The sequence below is a fragment of the Nerophis ophidion genome, linkage group LG03, assembly GCF_033978795.1.
Source record: "Nerophis ophidion isolate RoL-2023_Sa linkage group LG03, RoL_Noph_v1.0, whole genome shotgun sequence".
Classification (NCBI taxonomy): domain Eukaryota; kingdom Metazoa; phylum Chordata; class Actinopteri; order Syngnathiformes; family Syngnathidae; genus Nerophis; species Nerophis ophidion.
Genome location: NC_084613.1, coordinates 89,384,073 through 89,404,231, shown reverse-complemented (window position 1 = coordinate 89,404,231; position 20,159 = coordinate 89,384,073). Strand labels below are relative to the sequence as shown.

The 20,159-nt window shown below is 39.5% G+C and overlaps 1 protein-coding gene across 1 annotated transcript; it reads right to left on the bottom strand.

The window, feature by feature from the left end:
• Positions 1-384: 384 nt before the first annotated feature.
• Positions 385-19,982, bottom strand: LOC133550212 (gastrula zinc finger protein XlCGF57.1-like). The gene is made up of 3 exons (XM_061896360.1): positions 16,251-19,982; positions 11,890-12,072; positions 385-2,526 (listed from the first exon to the last, which is right to left on the bottom strand). Exons 1-3 carry the CDS (start codon positions 16,372-16,374, stop codon positions 1,118-1,120), a joined length of 1,716 nt encoding a protein of 571 aa, XP_061752344.1. The 5' UTR covers positions 16,375-19,982; the 3' UTR covers positions 385-1,117.
• Between the last annotated feature and the right edge of the window lie 177 nt (positions 19,983-20,159).

Sequence of the window (20,159 nt, the reverse complement as noted above, 5' to 3'; positions counted from 1 at the left end):
ACCCAGAAATGCCTCTCGGTCACGTGATGTACTTGACATTAAGCAAGCCCTCTAAAGGTAGATTTTTAGAATCTACCAAACCCAACAAGAGCCCAAAATGTACATGAGCTGTGTTTTGACAGAGTACGTAGCCAAACCGGTTTCAAAATTGGCCTAAAAATGGAACCCGCTCGTCACTTGAGGGGCTTTTGACCAATCATTTAGGAAATCCTCGAGCCATACTCTCTCTGATCGGTCAAAAGCTCCTCAAGAGATGACCGTGTGCCATTTTGAGAACGACTTTGAAATACAGTCGGCCATACTCTGACATGACTAATCCAAGGGGGCCAGCAGCTATACAAAGAAGGTACTGACAGTACCAACATAAACTAATACAAAACACAATTTCTATTCGATTGTTTCATGAGTTGGGAATTATTTATTTTACTGGAAAAAGAAAGCTTTATGGTACTAAATATAAAGGTACACAATTGGTTTTGCTGAACACAGTAAATACAATAAAAATAAAAGTCATTGTCACAAAAAAAAGACAATTTGCAACTTTAGACAAGCATGCTCCAGACAAGGTCAATTACATATTCCAACCCCTTGTGATCGCCGAAGAATTTAATGCACACACCGATCATGCTTAATAGACATTTATCGACGCAGTTCATGATTATTGCTTAATATAAGATTAAAACCTAGTAATCATAAGTCTGCTGAGTGTGTTGGAACATGATGTGTATCGAGAAGAGGTATCAACAGGGCATCCAATAATAATAATACATGACATAACATGATCACTTTTTTTTACCAAATGTCGGTGTAACTCTATTAAAAGTCAGGGTGTGACGTGTTCCAGTGAAAGTACTTGAATTTTTTTTATGTAAACACGTTCTTACACAACATCTGAATTTACGTGAAATGAATAAAATTATTATTTTATGCGTAGCTGTGAAGCATTCTTCAAAACATTGTAATCAGCTTTACAAAACCATTTCTTGATAAAACATTTTTTAACGCAGTACCTATCATAAACTAAGAGAATAGTGTTTTGTAATACATACCATAAAGGTGGGCTTGCTGGGTCCCATCTGCAAAAGTCAATTCAAAGAAGACTTCCAAAATGGAAAAGTTATTCCCCTGCGTGTATCTGCATGTGTCTTTGCATATTAATTTTCAGAGAGAATCTTTTACCGCAAACTGAACAGCTGAAAGGTTTTTCTCCGGTGTGCGTTCTAATGTGTCTCTGCATATTACGTTTGTCAGAGGATCTTTTACCACAAACTGAACAACTGAAAGGTTTTTCTCCAGAGTGTGTTCTAACATGTCGTTGCATATTACATTTTTCAGAGAAGGTTTTACCGCAAACTGGACAACTGTGGTGGTTTTCCCCTGAGTGTGTTCTCATGTGTCTCTGCATGTTACGTTTGTTAGAGAAACTTTTCCCACACAATAAACAACTGAAAGGCGTTTCTCCTTTATGCGTTAACATATGTGACAGCATTGTTTCCCTCTGAGAAAACTTTTTGTCACAGTTTGAGCAGTTAAAAGGTTTTTCTCCTGTGTGTCTCCGCATGTGTTGAGTCAAATCTGAGTTTCTGATGAAGCTTTTGGCGCAAACTGAACAACTAAAGGGTTTTTCTCCTGAGTGTGTCCTTAAGTGGGTTTGCATGTGGCTTTTGTCAAAGAATCTTTTACCACAAACTGGACAACTGAAAGGTTTTTCCCCTGTGTGCTTTCTCGTGTGTGTTTGCATGAGACTTTTGTTGAAGAATCTTTTACCACACACTGAACAAGTAAAAGGTTTGTCCCCTGTGTGCGTTCGCATGTGTGTCTGCATATTGCTTTTGTTCGAGAATTTTTGACTGCACACTGAACAACTGAAAGGTTTTTCTCCCGTGTGCGTTCTCATGTGTATTTGAATATTACTTTTATCAGAGAATCCCTTACCGCACACCGAACAACTGAAAGGTTTTTCTCCGGTGTGTGTTCGCATGTGCGTTTGCAAGTTACTTTTGACGGAGAATCGTTTACCGCAAATTGAACAACAGAAAGGTTTTTCTCCTGTGTGCGTTCTCATGTGTATTTGCATGTTACGTTTGTTAGAAAATATTTTATCACATATTGAACAACTGAAATTTGTTTCTCCTGCGTGCGTCTTTGTGTGTGAGTCCATATTTACGTTATTGTCTGACGGCCTGTCGTCGCTATCTGACAGCGGAGCTAATAAGTTGTCTACTTGTGATCCTCCACAGCGGTCACCTTCAGCTTCTGTTGACATGTGTTGTGTTGAACTGCCGCATGGAAGTTCCTCCTCTCGCGGACTGTGATGAAGGTCTGAGGACTCAGGTGGTTTGTCTTCATGGTCTTCTGTCTTCACAAAGACAAAAGTCAGTGGAAACTTGCTGACATCAACCTCCTCCTGCCCAAGAAGACACTCTTCCTCCTGTGTGAGCCAGAGGTCCTCCTCCTTTTTAAAGTAGGTGGGCTTATCCTCCTGCAACTGAGGTTCTTCTTCATGACCGATCAGCTGCTGGGTGTCTGCAGGACAAACAATTATTGCAAAATATGATCATTGATTTAACAAGTTTGTATGAATAGGATAGAATACTTTATTGTCATCAAACATGAGAGCTTGACGAAAATATAGATTGCGACACTGTTAGGGGAAGTGAAAATACAAGACAATAAATACCGTGTTGAAAATAAACAGTTTTATTCTCCTCTTGTGTGACCAAAATCGTGTCCCTGATACCATCAGGTTGAAGAAATGCTGACTAGGGTGGGAGCCGTACGTCAGGAGCGAGAGCGAGCACTGTCCTTTAGTGATTGCGGAGGACAGCCGATAATCTTCTCCGCTGTCCTGGTCACCCTCTGTAGGGCCTTGCTGTCTGCAGTAGAGGAGTCAACAAACCACACAGTACATCAGCACGGGCTCTATAGTGGTGGTGGAGTTAAAACTCAGAAATGACAGTAATCCATGCCCTCCATGGTCAAAATCAGTGTTAACTACAATTCCCAGAATGCAAAGGTAAAAAATGGCCGCCAAATTACTAATTGGAGGCACCTGAAAAGGAAGGAGGTTCAGTCACTCATTCACCAGACAACCTCCATGGAAGAAAGAACAGCAAGCAGCCACAACCCCAAGATCCACTCAACAAGTTTCTCCAAACACAGCAACGGTCGGTGAATATGCTTCTTCATTTAAAGGCGAACATTATAAGCAGACCTATGTAAGTGTCAAAATATACCTTGATGTTGCAGAAAAAATACCATATTTTCTTAACCGATTTCCGAACTCTAAAAGGGTGAATTTGGCGTTTTAAAGGGGAACATTATCACAATTTCAGAAGGGTTAAAACAAAAAAAAATCAGTTCCCAGTAGCTTATTTTATTTTTAGAAGTTTTTTTGAAAATTTTATCCATCATGGAATATCCCGAAAAAAGGCTTTAAAGTGCCTGATTTTCGCTATCTGTGAAGCCATCGTCCATTTTCCTGTGACGTCATCCAGTGATGCCAATACAAAAAAACATGGCTGATAGCACAGCAAGATATAGCGACATTAGCTCGGATTCAGACTCAGATTTCAGCGGCTTAAGCGATTCAACAGATTACGCATGTATTGAAACGGATGGTTGGAGTATGGAGGCAGATAGTGAAAACGAAATTGAAGAATAAACTGAAGCTATTGAGCGAAGAATAGCTATTGACGCTATTCGGCCATGTCTGCCTTAGCATCACCGGTAAAATCTGTGTTGAGGGAAAGGCTGGATGCAAATACAGCTACAAATGTACATACGGCTAGCCTAAATAGCATGTTAGCATCGATTAGCTGGCAGTCATGCCGCGACCAAATATGTCCGATTAGCACATAAGTCAATAACATCAACAAAACTCACCTTTGTGATTTCGTTGACTTTATCGTTGGAAATGCATCTGCAGGTTATCCATACATCTCTGTGCCATGTCTGCCTTAGCATCGCCGGTAAAATGTGCAGACCAAACGATCAGGACTTTCGCATCTTGTGACACTGGAGCAACTTAAATCCGTCGATTGGTAAGTGTATGTTTGGCATTAAATGTGGATGGAGGGAAAGGCTGGATGCAAATATAGCTACAAATGTACATGCAGCTAGCCTAAATGGCATGTTAGCATCGATTAGCATGCCGTGCTAATCGATACACATTCTACGTAAATCAACTTGAATCCGTCCCTGATTGTGTTGTTACACCCTCCGACAACACACCAACGAGCCATGATGTCTCCAAGGTACGGAAAACAGTCGAAAAAACGGAAAAAAACAGAGCTGATTTGACTCGATGTTTATAATGTGTTTGAGAAAATGGTGGATTGACTACCGTCATCACTCCGAGAGGAAATAATAAAAAGGCGTTTAATTCGCCAAAATTCACCCATTTAGAATTCGGATATCAGTTTAAAAAAAATATATGGTCTTTTTTCTGCAACATCAAGGTATATATTGACGCTTACGTAGGTCTGCTGATAATGTTCCCCTTTAGACGCCTTTCAATTGATAGCCTGTCGGAGCGATGACCTTTCCCCCGTGACGTCACATCGTGAAGCGACCGCCATTTTCTCAAACACATTACACACACCAAGTCAAATCAGCTCTGTTATTTTCCGTTTTTTTGACTGTTTTCCGGTACCTTGGAGACATCAGGCCTGGTGGGTGTGTTGTCGGAGGGTGTAACAACACCAACAGAGACGGTGTCAAGTTGCACCAGTGATCAAGAGACTGTACCCACGACAGCTATGCTACCACAGAGATGGCAAGAATGTGTGGATATCCTGCGACACTCAAAGCAGATGCATTTCCAACCATAAAGTCAACGTAATCACAAAGGTGAGTTTTGTTGATGTTATTGACTTATGTGCTAATCAGACATATTTGGTCACGGCATGACTGCAAGCTAATCAATGCTAACATGCTATTTAGGCTAGCTGTATGTACATATTCCATCATTATGCCTCACTTGTAGTTATGTTTGCATCCAGCCTTTCCCTCCAACAACATTTAATGCCAAACAAACACATAACAATCGTTGGTTAGAAGGAGATCGCCGAATTCGTCCGCGCTTCCTCCCGTGCCGCTGTCTGTCGTGATACGGCTCAATAGCTTCAGTTTCTTCTTCAATTTGTTTTCTGTACTTGCCTCCACACTCCAACCATCCGTTTCAATACATGCGTAATCTGTTGAATCACCTACGGCGCTGAAATCCGAGTCTGAATCCGAGTCTGAATCCGAGCTAATATCGCTATACTTTTGTGTGCTATCCGCCATGTTTGTTTCTGTGTGGTCACGCTGTGACATCACAGGATAATGGACGGGTGGATATAACGACGTTTAAAATCAGGCACTTTGAAGCCGTTTTTCAGGATATGGCGTGATGGGTAAAATTTTGAGAAAAACTTTGAAAAATAAAAAAAGCTACTGAGAACTGATTTTTATTGGTTTTAACCCTTCAGAAATTGTGATAATGTTCCCTTTTAATGATGATCAAAATGCTTTGTTTTATATGCTTGACTCGTACCAACAAGCTTGTTCATTTGCTTTCTGAACTCTCTTCATTTGTTTGTTTAAAGGGGAACATTATCACAATTTCAGAAGGGTTAAAACCAATAAAAATCAGTTCCCAGTGGCTTATTTTATTTTTTGAAGTTTTTTTCAAAATTTTACCCGTCCCGGAATATGCCTAAAAAAAGCTTTAAAGTGCTTGTTTTCGCTATGTGTGAAGCCACTGTTCATTTTCCTGTGACGTCATCCAGTGATGCCAATACAAACAACATGGCGGTTACCACAGCAACATATAGCAACATTAGCTCGGATTCAGACTCGGATTTCAGCGGCTTAAGCGATTCAACAGATTACGCATGTATTGAAACGGATGGTTGGAGTATGGAGGCAGATAGCGAAAACGAAATTGAAGAAGAAACTGAAGCTATCGAGCGAATAGCTATTGACGCTATTTTGCCATAGCATGGCCGAATAGCTGCCTTAGCATCGCCGGTAAAATGTGCGGAACAAACGATCAGGACTTTCGCATTGACACTGGAGCAACTTAAATCCGTCGATTGGTAAGTGTTTGTTTAGCATTAAATGTGGGTGGAAGGAAACGCTGGATGTAAATATAGTTTCAAATGTACATACAGCTAGCCTAAATAGCATGTTAGCATCGATTAGCTGGCAGTCATGCCGCGACCAAATATGTCTGATTAGCACATAAGTCAACAACATCAGCAAAACTCACTTTTGTGATTTCGTTGACTTTATCGTTGGGAATGCATCTGCTTTGAGTGTCGCAGGATATCCAGACATTCTTGCCATCTCTGTGCCATCTCTGTCGTAGCATCGCCGGTAAAAACCAAACGAGGGACTTTCGCATCTCTTGACACTTGAGCAACTTAAATCCGTCGATTGGTATGTGTTTTTTTGGCATTAAATGTGGGTGGAGAGAAAGGCTGGATGTAAATATAGCTACAAATGAGGCATAATGATGCAATATGTACATACAGCCAGCCTAAATAGCATGTTAGCATCGATTAGCATGCCGTGCTAATCGAGCGATTTCTACAGATTCTTTGAACCTTTTGATGATATTACGGAGCGTAGATGGTGAAATCCCTAAATTCCTTGCAATAGCTCATTAAGTTTTGTTCTTAAACTGTTCGATAATTTTCTCACGCATTTGTTGACAAAGTGGTGACCCTCGCCCCAACCTTGTTTGTGAACGACTGAGCATTTCATGGAAGCTGCTTTTAGCCTGTTCACATGTGGGATGTTCCAAATAAGTGTTTGATGAGCATTCCTCAACTTTCTCAGTCTTTTTTGCCACTTGTGCCAGCTTTTTTGAAACATGCTGCAGGCATCAAATTCCAAATGCGCTAATATTTCCATCCATCCATCCATTTTCTACCGCTTATTCCCTTTCGGGGTCGCGGGGGGCGCTGCTAATATTTGAAAAAAAAAAAAAAAGTTTTCCAGTTTGAACATTAAATATATTGTCTTGTAAGTCTATTCAATATAATATAGGTTGACAAGGATTTGCAAATCATTGTATTCTGTGTTTATTTACCATTTATACAACGTGACAACTTCACTGCTTTTGGTTTTGTAATAAATGAAAGGTAAAATATAATCTTCAAACTTCTTCATAAAACACATTTAACTCAATTCTTCAGCTAACAGAACTACAAAATAGAAATCAGTAGCAACTTAAAAATAATTGACCTTTAAAGGGAATTAACTTTTTTGGAATTTTGCCTATTATTCACAATCATTATGAGAGACCAGAACACACTTCTCTTGGGAGGGATTTCAAAGAGAATAAAAAAAAACGCTTGGAAGATGTGACTAATTGGAGTCAAGTGTTTCGCCCAAAATATTTGTTAGTTAAGGTGGTGTCTCAAGGGGGAAGGGGACAGGTGGACGGACGGGGAGAGCAATATTTGTAAGTTATAACTATAAATTATTTTGTCATTATATTGACAAAATAATGAGTAAGTCAAATTAATGACTTACTGTAAATAAGTGTTTGGGAAAAAAAAAAAGAGTCAAAAGTGGGTCCGCATGTTGACATATGCTGAAATCATCATGCTTAATTTATTACAGCAATTGGGAAGCTGTAACAGCCAACTGCTGATTGGCTGTAACAGCCAACTGCTGATTGGCTGTTACATGCGCTCTGAATACGCACTGCTGATTGGCTGTTACCGCTCTGCGTGTAACCAATCAGATGGTTGTGTGAGTGGGACAATGCTGGGTGCTGCAGAGACGTACTGACAGAGACAGAGGCAGAACTAAGCTGAGTAGCTTATTAAGACTTTAGTTTAGCACCAAATGATAATATAAATACATTTAATGAAGTCAAATACAAATAAGGCAACAAGAAAAGTATCCTACACTTCTCTTCTGTAAAGTCAATCAACAGCCAATATGGGCATCTACATCAACTATATGATTTGTCTGAGAAGCTGGACAGGACAAGATAATAATAATAATAATTACTTATATATACATATATATATATATATGCATATATATATATATATATATGCATATATATATGCATATATATATGTGCATATATGATTATGCATATATGCATATATATATATATATATATATATATATGCATATATGATTATGCATATATGCATATATGATGATTGAGGGAACCCCTCATGAAACAGTTCTGTAGAGATGAAGTAGTCTTGGGATATATATATATATATATATATATATATATATATATATATATATATATATATACATACATGTATATATATATATGCATATGCATATATATACATTTTTTTAAAGACATTAGTTTAGGCGGTGGCTCTTTGTTGTCAGGGCGGCCGCCTTAACAACAAACACAAACCCTGGAGTCAGTGTGGTAGCCTCCAAAACCCTCCATCAACGTTTTGTATACACGCTGCAAGTCTATATACAATGTGGTAACATACACGTTCATACCCTACATGCAATATGTGCAATATTTACCATATTTTGGTGATTTTAATCATTGCCGGAACTAATTCCTCTGCCAATTTATTCCCATTTCCACAGCAGCGTTCTTTGGTCAAAATGTTGCTTAGATGATGTTTGACAGACCATTTTCAAGTCGCTTTCTGACAGTCGCTTCAGGATGCGCCGTTTTATGGGCGGTCTTATTCAACTTGGACAGCGTCTTCTCCCTGTCATCTTTGTTGTAGCGGTGTAGCGTGCAAGGACGGGAGTGGAAGAAGGGTCAAAAGATGGCGCTAACTGTTTCAATGACATTCAGACTGTACTTCAATCAATAACGAAGCAGCATCTCCTCATCCGTGGCTCACAACAACAATGTGTCTCTTGAAAAAACGTCCGACCGAAACTCTCTAATAACTAAAGATCCTTGAGTGAATAATGTAAACTCACTACACCGGTATGTTTTAGCGCTTTTATGGCGAGTTTACTGACAGATATAAGTAAAAACTTTACACTACTTTATATTAAAAATGGCAACAGCGGAGGATGAATGTCCCATAACAAGAAGATAGAGAAAAATCGATTGAGGCGCCGACACGGACTACAAAGGCGGACGCGCGCACATTTTCAGGACTTATGCAGATCCCAGATACAGATCAGCAGGTACCAGAAGGTAAGAAAAGTTGAATTTGCATAATATTGTGAAACAAAAGGCCAGATAATATGTCTTACCTTATACACACATCATCATAATACTCCTATTTTCAAGCACAGTACAATTCATCAAGCTGTGCGGTTTCAGAGCTTACCAAAGTAGTACCAAAATATTTTGATAGATTTTTGAGCGCTGTGTGGAATATTCTATATTTTCAATGGAACACATAAAATGTTTGTGTTATTTATTTGAGTCATTTTGCAGTCTACGCATATCTCTTATGTGTACACTGCCATCATATTGAAGTCTACGCATATCTCTTATGTGTAAACACCATTTACAGGTCACACTTATCATTTCACCATGTACCAAATAAAATACATTCGAAGTTGGTAAGCGCAAGCAAAATGATTCTGTACATTAGGCGCACTGGCCTATAAGGCGGAATGTCGATTATTTATTATCATTTAGCCTAAACCTCCGTTTCAGCCACACTCCACCAGCGTTTAAGGTCCCCCTTGTCTGACAATTTTTTACACGGGTAAGTGCGCCGTCTATTTCTTGAATCTCCGGCTCTTAGCTTTGTATGGACTCGTTGATCGTTTACAAACTGAGTTTGGAGAGGAAGTGACGCCAGACAGAACGCGCTACAGCCAGCTTCACACCAAGCGGTTTTGTAACTCGGAGCTAACCACTGGAAATATGGAGGCGAGTCATCCAGAAACGCGCGATTGCAGCTATTTGGGATACAACGCTTCTCAGACGGCAAGAGAACTTTCCAAAGTCCAGGTCAGCTATGATTCTACATACCGAAAATGTTTGTCCATTTGTCGAAGGAGAGACAACGAGAATGCGGGCTCCCGTGGATGTGATACTCAGTGGCTTAGTGGTTAGTCTGTCCACCCTGAGATCGGTAGGTTGTGAGTTCAAACCCCGGCCGAGTCATACCAAAGACTATTAAAAAAATGGGACCCATTGCCTCCCTGCTTGGCACTCAGCATCAAATGTTGGAATCGGGGGTTAAATCACCATAAATGACTCCCGGGCGCAGCAACGCTGCTGCCCACTGCCCCCCTCACTTCCCAAGGAGTGATCAAGGGGATGGGTCAAATGTAGAGGACAAATTTCACCACACGTAGTGTGTGTGTGTGTGTGTGTGTGTGTGACAATCATTGGTACTTTAACTTTAATTATAAAGGTAAGCGTGTGCTTTGTATTACCTGGCTGACGAGGGAAAACTATAAATAGCGGTAGCTTTTGAACTGGCAAAGCAGACTGTATCAGTTATTGTCCGCCATGTATGTCGCAGTCTCAACGTTGACATCCAGAGTATGTATACCCTACTTTTCGGATTATAAGTCGCACCGGCCAAAAATGCATAACAGAGAAGGAAAAAAACATACATAAGTCGCACTGGAGTATAAGTCGCATTTTTGGGGGAAATTTATTTGATAAAAGCCAACAGCAAGAATAGACATTTGAAAGGTAATTTAAAATAAATAAAGAATAGTGAAGAACAGGCTGAATAAGTGTAGGTTATATGAGGCATAAATAAGCAACTACTATGTTAAGCTAACATATTATGGTAAGAGTCATTCAAATAACTAGAACATATAGACACATGCTATACCTTTACCAAACTATCTCTCACTCCTAATCCATAAATCTTCTTCCTGGATGTGGCTTCTAAACAACTCTGCCAACTCCAAAGGTTTGCGCCGCTTCCTCTTGTCCTTTTCTGCTGCATATTTCACTACGTCCAGCTTGTAATCTGCACTACATCATTTCCTGCATATAGCAGTTAGCATTCAATGACCCACAATGCACTTCTGCTGTGACCCTTCCCCGCCAAATTCTTATTAGTTGACGTGTGTGTGACGATTGCTGACATTTTCTTTGTCTCTTCCGCAAATGAGATAAATAACATTATTTGATGTTTTACGGTTATGTGTTAATAATTTCACACATAAGTCGCTCCGGAGTATATGTCGAACCCCCGGGGCCAAACTATGACAAAAACTGCGACTTATAGTGTGAAAAATACGGTAGTCACCAAAAAGGAATTGACAATAAAGGTGAAGGTGAAAGAGTGAGGAGTGTCCTGACCAGATAACTAAATCCCTAGATTGATTGATGTAAAATGTTCTACATCACATTGTTTACTTTCACATGTCCATTAAAGATTAGATTTCTTTAGGATGTCTCAGGTGTGATTCACTACCTAAGGGTCCCACAGCACACTGGATTCCAGCCCATTGAAATACCACAACACTGGATATTGTTCATATATGTTACATTTAATTGAAATTTGATTGAATGATTTGAATGTTTTTTCATTTTTAATACAATTGCAAAAATAAATAAAAAAACAACTTTTGACATTGTCATTATGGGGTATTGTGTGTAAAACTTTGAGGACATACACAGATGTATTCAAATTTGGAATAAAGCTGTATCATAACAAGATGTGAAAAAAGTAAAGAACCGTGTGGTTTCCGGAAGCGCTGTAAATCATTAATTGCTTAATTCTTCCACAATGTTTGCTGTTCATTTGGCATTTTTTTTAGCTCCGTATTTATTTGTATCTGTATTGTAAGCTCTTTATTGGCAACTATACCAGCATTGCTCATTGAGATCTTACCTTAAGTGACTGTGGAGATAAAAAGAAAGTGTACCTCCACCTGTGGTCATAACTGTGGTCCCTGGATGAACATCCGTAGCAAACATATTATTAGATGATATGTGGATGTTGTGCTTACTTGGACTGCGATGAAGCCGTGAGGACTCAGGTGGTTTGTCTTCATGCTCTTCAGTCTTCACAGAGACAACAGTCAGTGGAAACTTGCTGACATCAGCCTCCTCCTGCCCAAGAAGACACTCTTCCTCCTGACTGATCCAGAGATCCACCTCTTCCTCTTTAATGTGGGAGGGCTGCTGGACGTCTGTTGGGTAAACAAGTAAATAATATTATGCGAGAATAGAAATAATATTGACTGACAATGTTAACAGTTGAGATTATTTGTGTTCTCGTGTGTTGTGTAAAACAGGGTTTCGGTTTTTACCAGGTTTTACTCTCTGTCAAGCACCAGTTCCATTGGCAGCAAAACAGGCCCAGAGCATAATACAACCACCACTATGCTTGACGCTAGGTATGGTTTTCCTGGGATTAAAGGCCTCACTTTTTCTCCTCTAAAAATATTGCTGGGTATTGTGGCCTAAAGGTTATTTTTTTGTTTCATCTGACATCACATGGACAAAGAAAAGACCTTCTGGAGGAAAGTTATGTAGTTAGTTGGATGAAACAAAAATCTTTAAAGTTAAATATATACATTTTATATATATATATATATATATATATATATATAAATGTTACATATATATATATATATATATATAAAATGTATATATTAATATATATATATATTATATATATAATGTATATGTACATATAAATATATAAATTATATATTTATATACATATGTATGTTTGTATATGTATATATATTTTTTGTTGTTTATATATATTCATATATATATACATTTATATGTATAAATGTAATAAATACTTATATATAATTTATATATAAATATGTATATGTATATATTTATACACATTTTTTATATGTATAAATATTATTTATATATATTGTTTTTATATATATATATATATTTTTTTTTTAAATGAGAATCAATTTTGAATCGCACAATGTATTTGATTTGAGTCGTATTCAAATCGATTTTTTCCCACACTCCTAATATATATATATATATATATATATATATATATATATATATATATATATATATATTTATTTATATATATATATATATATATATATATATATAAGTAGGTTGTGCGATTCAAAATCGATTCTCATTTTTAAAAAATCTTTATTTTTTTTTTTAAATCAATCCAACAAAACAATACACAGCAATACCCTAACAATGCAATCCAATTCCAAAGCAAAGCTGAGCCAGCAACACTCAGAACTGCAATAAACAGAGCAATTGAGAGGAGACACAAACACCACACAGAACAAAGCAAAAGTAGTGAATATTATCAACAGTATCAATATTAGTTATCATTTCAGCATAGCAGTGATTAAAAATCCCTCACTGACATTATCATTAGACATTTATGATAATAATCAAAAAGAACAATAGTGTCACAGTGGCTTACACTTGCATGGCATCTCATAAGCTTGACAACACACTGTGTCCAATGTTTTCACAAAGATAAAATAAGTCATATTTTTGCTTCCTTTAATAGTTCAAACAAATTTACATTATTGCAATCAGTTGATAAAACTTTGTCCTTTACAATTATAAAAGCTTTTTACAAAAGTCTGCTACTCTGCTAGCATGTCAGCAGAATGGGGTAGACCCTGCTGAAATCTATGTATTGAATGAATACTAGGGTTGGGTATCGGTTGAATTCGAACGATTCCGATTCTTTGTTTCAATTCCGATTCCTGACGATTCTCGATTTCGATTCTTCTTGTACCATGCCGGGATCAATGTGTTTGACAGGTAGTCCCTGGAAGGTGGTATGTATTTTGGGTTGAGAGTTTTCACCATATCCCTGCAAACATAAACAAACATGTAATGTTGCTGCTCTAACGTTATTGCTTAACTAACCTAAATGTTGGAGATTCCACCTCTGAAAAGGGATGCAGTCTTTTGACTATGTGTGCAGTGACCTTTCTGTGGCACTCTTCCGTCTGTGGCACTGACATCTTCCCCATTGCCGCTATGGTGAACGGAGTACGCTGAGCACATGGCGGAGCCTGGCTAGCAGTTTGTAAATTGTCTACGAATAAATACGCGGGCTAATTTGTAAGCTGCCTCAACGTTGGCGCAAAACACATTATTTATTGCATCTATATTGTTTTACTTACCGGATTCGGACTGCAGTGCAGTCACCGAGGTACAAGGCTGGGCGTCGGAGCCGGAGCCAGAGGAAGAGGCAGAGGAGGACGGTCGGCGCAGCGCGTCGAAGACGGGAAACGCATTTATTTGTACTCCATGAACTCGGAGGTGCTTCATCGTGTTCGACGTGCACCCTCCTAAGCACGAAACAGTCCTGTCGCACGTGTTACATTTCGACGATATTTCATTTTTTTTAGTAAAATAAAGCCACACTTTCCACCGCCGACGCCCGCTATCCATGCTTGACTGACTTGCTCGGCTACATAGGCTCGCCTAGGCTAACACTTCCGGCGGTGGGCGCTTCTTCGTTGGTGTTCAGCGGCTTCTTCTTCCGGTCGGCGACTTATTTTTTTTTTCGGTCGGCGGTTATCGAAACTAGGAATCGAAATTTAAACTTTTGAACGATTCCGGGAGAATAGGAAAGGTAGTCCCGGTTCCAATCGATACTCGATACCCAACCCTAATGAATACAGAATCGTTTTGAATCTGAAAAATATCGTTTTTGAATCAAGAATCGAAAAAAATCGATATATTAGCGAATCGTGACCCCAAGAATCGATATTGAAACGGATCGTGGGACACCCAAAGATTCACAGCCCTAATATATATATATATATATATATATATATATATATATATATATATATATATATATATATATATATATATATATATATATATATATATATATATATATATATATATAATATACTCTAGACACTCAAAGCGCTCACAGAGAAGTGTGACTCAACATTCATTCACACGTGGTGGTGGTAAGCTACATCAGTAGCCACAGCTACTGATGTATATATATATATATATATATATATATATATATCCATCCATCCATCCATTTCCTACCGCTTATTCCCTTTCGGGGTCACGGGGGGCGCTGGCGCCTATCTCAGCTACAATCGGGCATATATATATATATATATATATATATATATACATATATATATATATGTATATATATATATATATATATATATATATACATATATATATATATATGTATATATATATATATATATATATATATATATATATATATATACACATCCATACATATGTACGTACGTATGTATATATATATATATATATATATTTATATGTGTGTATATATATACACAGCCATACATACGTATGTATATATATATATATATATATATACACACACATACATATATATATATATATATACATATACATTATATATATATATATATATGTGTGTGTACAGCGTGGCGCAGTGGGAGATTGGCCGTCCGCAACCCGAGGGTCCCTGGTTCAAATCCCACCTAGTACCAACGTCGTCACGTTCGTTGTGTCCTGAGCAAGACACTTCACCCTTGCTCCTGATGGGTGCTGGTTAGCGCCTTGCATGGCAGCTCCCTCCATCAGTTTGTGAATGAGTAAATGTGGAAGTAGTGTCAAAGCGCTTTGAGTACCTTGAAGGTAGAAAAGCGCTATACAAGTACAACCCATTTAACCCATTTATATATAGACCTGGGGATAGGTTGATTGGCAGCACTAAATGGTCCCTAGTGTGTGAATGTGAGTGTGAATGTTGTCCGTCTATTTGTGTTGGCCCTGCGATGAGAGGGCGACTTGTCCAGGGTGTATTCCGCCTTTCGGCCGATTGTAGCTGAGATAGGCACCAGCACCCCCAAAGGGAATAAGCGGTAGGAAATGGATGGATGGATATATATATATATTGATCAAGTATAGGGATTTATTCCGTTGCATATTTAGATTTTTTGCTGGGAAGAATTAAGCCTATTTTGCACTCCTACAGTTTGCACGGTGCTTGCTGTACAAAACCAGTATGGCTTAATTGACCACCAATGTTTTTCACTTTCGGGAAAGTCATGTGAACAAAAATAAGCTATTGGAAGATGATTGACAATAAATGTTTACTTTCACTCATTGATGCATGTAGGAGAGCGAAATTAGCCATCAAACGATAAATTATATGGATCAAACTATATTTGGTGAGTTTTGTGTAAACATGTTAATAATACACGTTGTTACATCCACCTCCCATAAATACCGTGTCTGAAACTGTATAGTTTTCATGAATGATGTAAAAAGCATCATCCTCTCAGGACAATTCACCTTCCTCTAAACAATCTTTTTAAGAATAGTGTTGTTAATCCAATGTAGATGTGAGAGTAAGAAGTAAACAAACCTGTTCCGTGTAACACAACTTGACGTGTTTCAAAAACTGCGTCCAGTGGTTGATGTTGTCGCTCCTTCTCCTCTTTTATTGGACAAAGTTCCTCCTCGTACTCTGATGTCTTTCTTTCGCACATTTTCACACAATCACAGCTCTTTACACTCACATCTGATCTCTGCTGAGCGACGTGTTGATAACTTCTGCGTCTCTTTGTTAGCGGCTAACAAGCTAAGCTAACTAGCGAGCTAAGCTAGCACGAGAAGCAGCAGAGTGCGCACGGACTAATGCAAATAACAGCTACGTATACTTGACCACACCGAATATTGTGTGCATGTAAGCAATGATTACAAAAACAGAACTATGCTAAACGCAATAACCTATTGTCCATAAACGCTGTCTTGCTTTTTCCTTGTCTTGTTTCCACCATGTACATGTTGGATGGGGAGGCAGCACGCAGCATGCAGCGCTACTGCCTACTGACGCTAACGGGACGCGCCGCCGCCATCTTGGAGTGGTGACAAGACGCGGGCCCGCCATCTTGGAGTGGTGATCCGCTCCACTTGTCTTGTTTCCACCATGTACATGTTGGAAGGGGAAGCAGCACGCCGCCGCCATCTTGGAGTGGTGACGAGACGCGGGCCCGCCAGCAGACAACAACAGCAGATAACAACAGCAGACAACAACAACAGACAACAACAGCAGACAACAACAGCAGATAACAGCAGCAGACAACAACAGCAGATAACAACGGCAGACAACAACGGCAGACAACAACAGCAGATAACAACAGCAGACAATAACTGCAGACAACAACCGCAGACAACAACAGCAGACAACAACAGCAGACAACAACAGCAGATAACAACGGCAGACAACAACGGCAGATAACAACGGCAGACAACAACGTCAGACAACAACAGCAGACAACAACAGCAGACAACAACGGCAGACAACAACGGCAGATAACAACGGCAGACAACAACGGCAGACAACAACAGCAGACAACAACGGCAGACAACAACGGCAGACAACAACGGCAGACAACAACGGCAGACAACAACGGCAGACAACAACGGCAGATAACAACGGCAGACAACAACGGCAGACAACAACGGCAGACAACAACGGCAGACAACAACGGCAGACAACAACAGCAGACAACAACAGCAGACAACAACAGCAGACAACAACCGCAGACAACAACAGCAGACAACAACAGCAGACAACAACAGCACACAACAACAGCAGACAACAACCGCAGACAACGACGGCAGACAACGACGGCAGACAACGACGGCAGACAACGACGGCAGACAACGACGGCAGACAACGACGGCAGACAACGACGGCAGACAACGACAGCAGACAACGACAGCAGACAACGACAGCAGACAACGACAGCAGACAACAACAGCAGACAACGACAGCAGACAACGACAGCAGACAACGACAGCAGACAACAACAGCAGTTAACAACAGTAGACAACAACCGCAGACAACAACAGCAGACAACAACAGCAGACAACAACAGCAGACAACGACAGCAGACAACGACAGCAGACAACGACAGCAGACAACGACAGCAGACAACGACAGCAGACAACGACAGCAGACAACAACAGCAGTTAACAACAGCAGACAACAACAGCAGACAACAACAGCAGACAACAACCGCAGACAACAACAGCAGACAACAACAGCAGACAACAACAGCACACAACAACAGCAGACAACAACCGCAGACAACAACGGCAGACAACGACGGCAGACAACGACGGCAGACAACGACGGCAGACAACGACGGCAGACAACGACGGCAGACAACGACGGCAGACAACGACGGCAGACAACGACAGCAGACAACGACAGCAGACAACGACAGCAGACAACAACAGCAGACAACGACAGCAGACAACGACAGCAGACAACGACAGCAGACAACGACAGCAGACAACAACAGCAGTTAACAACAGTAGACAACAACCGCAGACAACAACAGCAGACAACAACAGCAGACAACAACAGCAGACAACGACAGCAGACAACAACAGCAGATAACAACAGCAGACAACAACAGTAGACAACAACAGCAGACAACAACAGCAGATAAAAACAGCAGACAACAACAGCAGATAACAACAGCAGACAACAACAGTAGACAACAACAGCAGACAACAACAGCAGACAACAACAGTAGACAACAACAGCAGACAACAACAGCAGATAACAACAGCAGACAACAACAGCAGATAACAACAGCAGACAACAACAGCAGATAACAACAGCAGACAACAACAGTAGACAACAACAGCAGACAACAACAGCAGACAACAACAGCAGATAACAACAGCAGACAACAACAGCAGACAACAACAGCAGATAACAACAGCAGACAACAACAGTAGACAACAACAGCAGACAACAACAGCAGACAACAACAGCAGACAACAACAGCAGATAACAACAGCAGATAACAACAGCAGACAACAACAGCAGACAACAACAGCAGATAACAACAGCAGACAACAACAGCAGACAACAACAGCAGACAACAACAGCAGATAACAACAGCAGACAACAACAGCAGATAACAACAGCAGACAACAACAGCAGACAACAACAGCAGACAACAGCACACAGCAACAGGCAGGAGAAGATATAACACAATATCACTACAATAATCCTGAGTATGTTTCATTCGCCCTGCAAGTTAATTAATAAATATGCATTAATTAATAAATATGCATTAATTAATAAATATGCATGAATTAATAAATATGCATTAACTGGATTTCTGACTGGACTTCACTTCATTGCAATATTTGCTGCTGAGTAGGATCACTCCCTCAAACCTGTTGAGTAGTGACAATAATATTGAACATTTGAAGGTGAAGATTGCCACTACAGGCGCGTTACTTGATATGTGAGACATGCTAACTTTTAGCATGCAAATTTTAGCACGCTAAAAATAGCATGCTAATTTTTTTTTGCTGTTTTTTTTCCACTTTCTCTACTTCCGCAGCCAGACACCTTTACGGCCGAGTTACTTGATATGTGAGACATGCTAACTGTTGGCATGCAAACGTTAGCATGGTAGGAAGCTAATAATAGCGTGCTAACTTTTTTTTAATGTTTTTTTCACTTTTTTTATTTACTTCCGCAGCCATACACCTTTACAGCCGTGTTACTTGATATGTCAGACATGCTAACTGTTAGAATGCCAGTGTTAGCACACACACTTAATTACTTTTAATGTAAGCGTGCTAATGTTTTAGGCTAGCTCTATAGCTCATTTTGTACGGTTGGACCTAAAACTCACGGATTCAGACACCCGGCACCTTCTTAAAAGTGCCAGAGGTCCGGGGAAATTTGTAGTTTCATATATTTCTTAAAAAAATGTTTTTATCATCATATTTATTATTTAGTTTTGCTATGTTTCTGTTCAAATGTGCATTTATTTGGTTGTACTGTTTTTATTTTAACCATGTGAAGAACTTTGAGAGCGCAATGTTTTCTGTGGTGAAGAGCCGAGTTCGCCTATTAAATTGAGAAAATAAGAAATTAATATTGTGTCAAGAAGAAATGAACATGGTGTCAATGTGTTTCGATCAAAGCGACATTGAAGACCCCCACCAGCTGTTTTTGTTAATGATGCTAAATGACTGATGAGTTGCATGGTCTGCTAGCATGTGACGCACATGTTTCTAGAGCGTTGTGTGTCAGCAAACATTCGGTTGTACGCCTCCCAGTTAATCAGTGGCCAAACCTAAATCAATAGACCACAAGGGTGCCTCCAGACTAGAGAAATTATTACAAAACCAAACAGCAGTGAAGTTGGCACGCTGTGTAAATGGTCCATAAAAAAAAGAATACAATGATTTGCAAATCCTTTTCAACTTATATTCAATTGAATAGACTGCA

Excerpts from the sequence above, each read along its gene's own strand:
- LOC133550212 (XM_061896360.1), bottom strand. The coding sequence starts at position 16,374 with ATGTGCGAAAGAAAGACATCAGAGTACGAGGAGGAACTTTGTCCAATA. Across the intron at positions 12,073-16,250 it reads AGTTGTGTTACACGGAACAG|ACGTCCAGCAGCCCTCCCAC; the intron begins GTTTGTTTACTT and ends TTTACCCAACAG. Across the intron at positions 2,527-11,889 it reads ACGGCTTCATCGCAGTCCAA|ACACCCAGCAGCTGATCGGT; the intron begins GTAAGCACAACA and ends TTTGTCCTGCAG.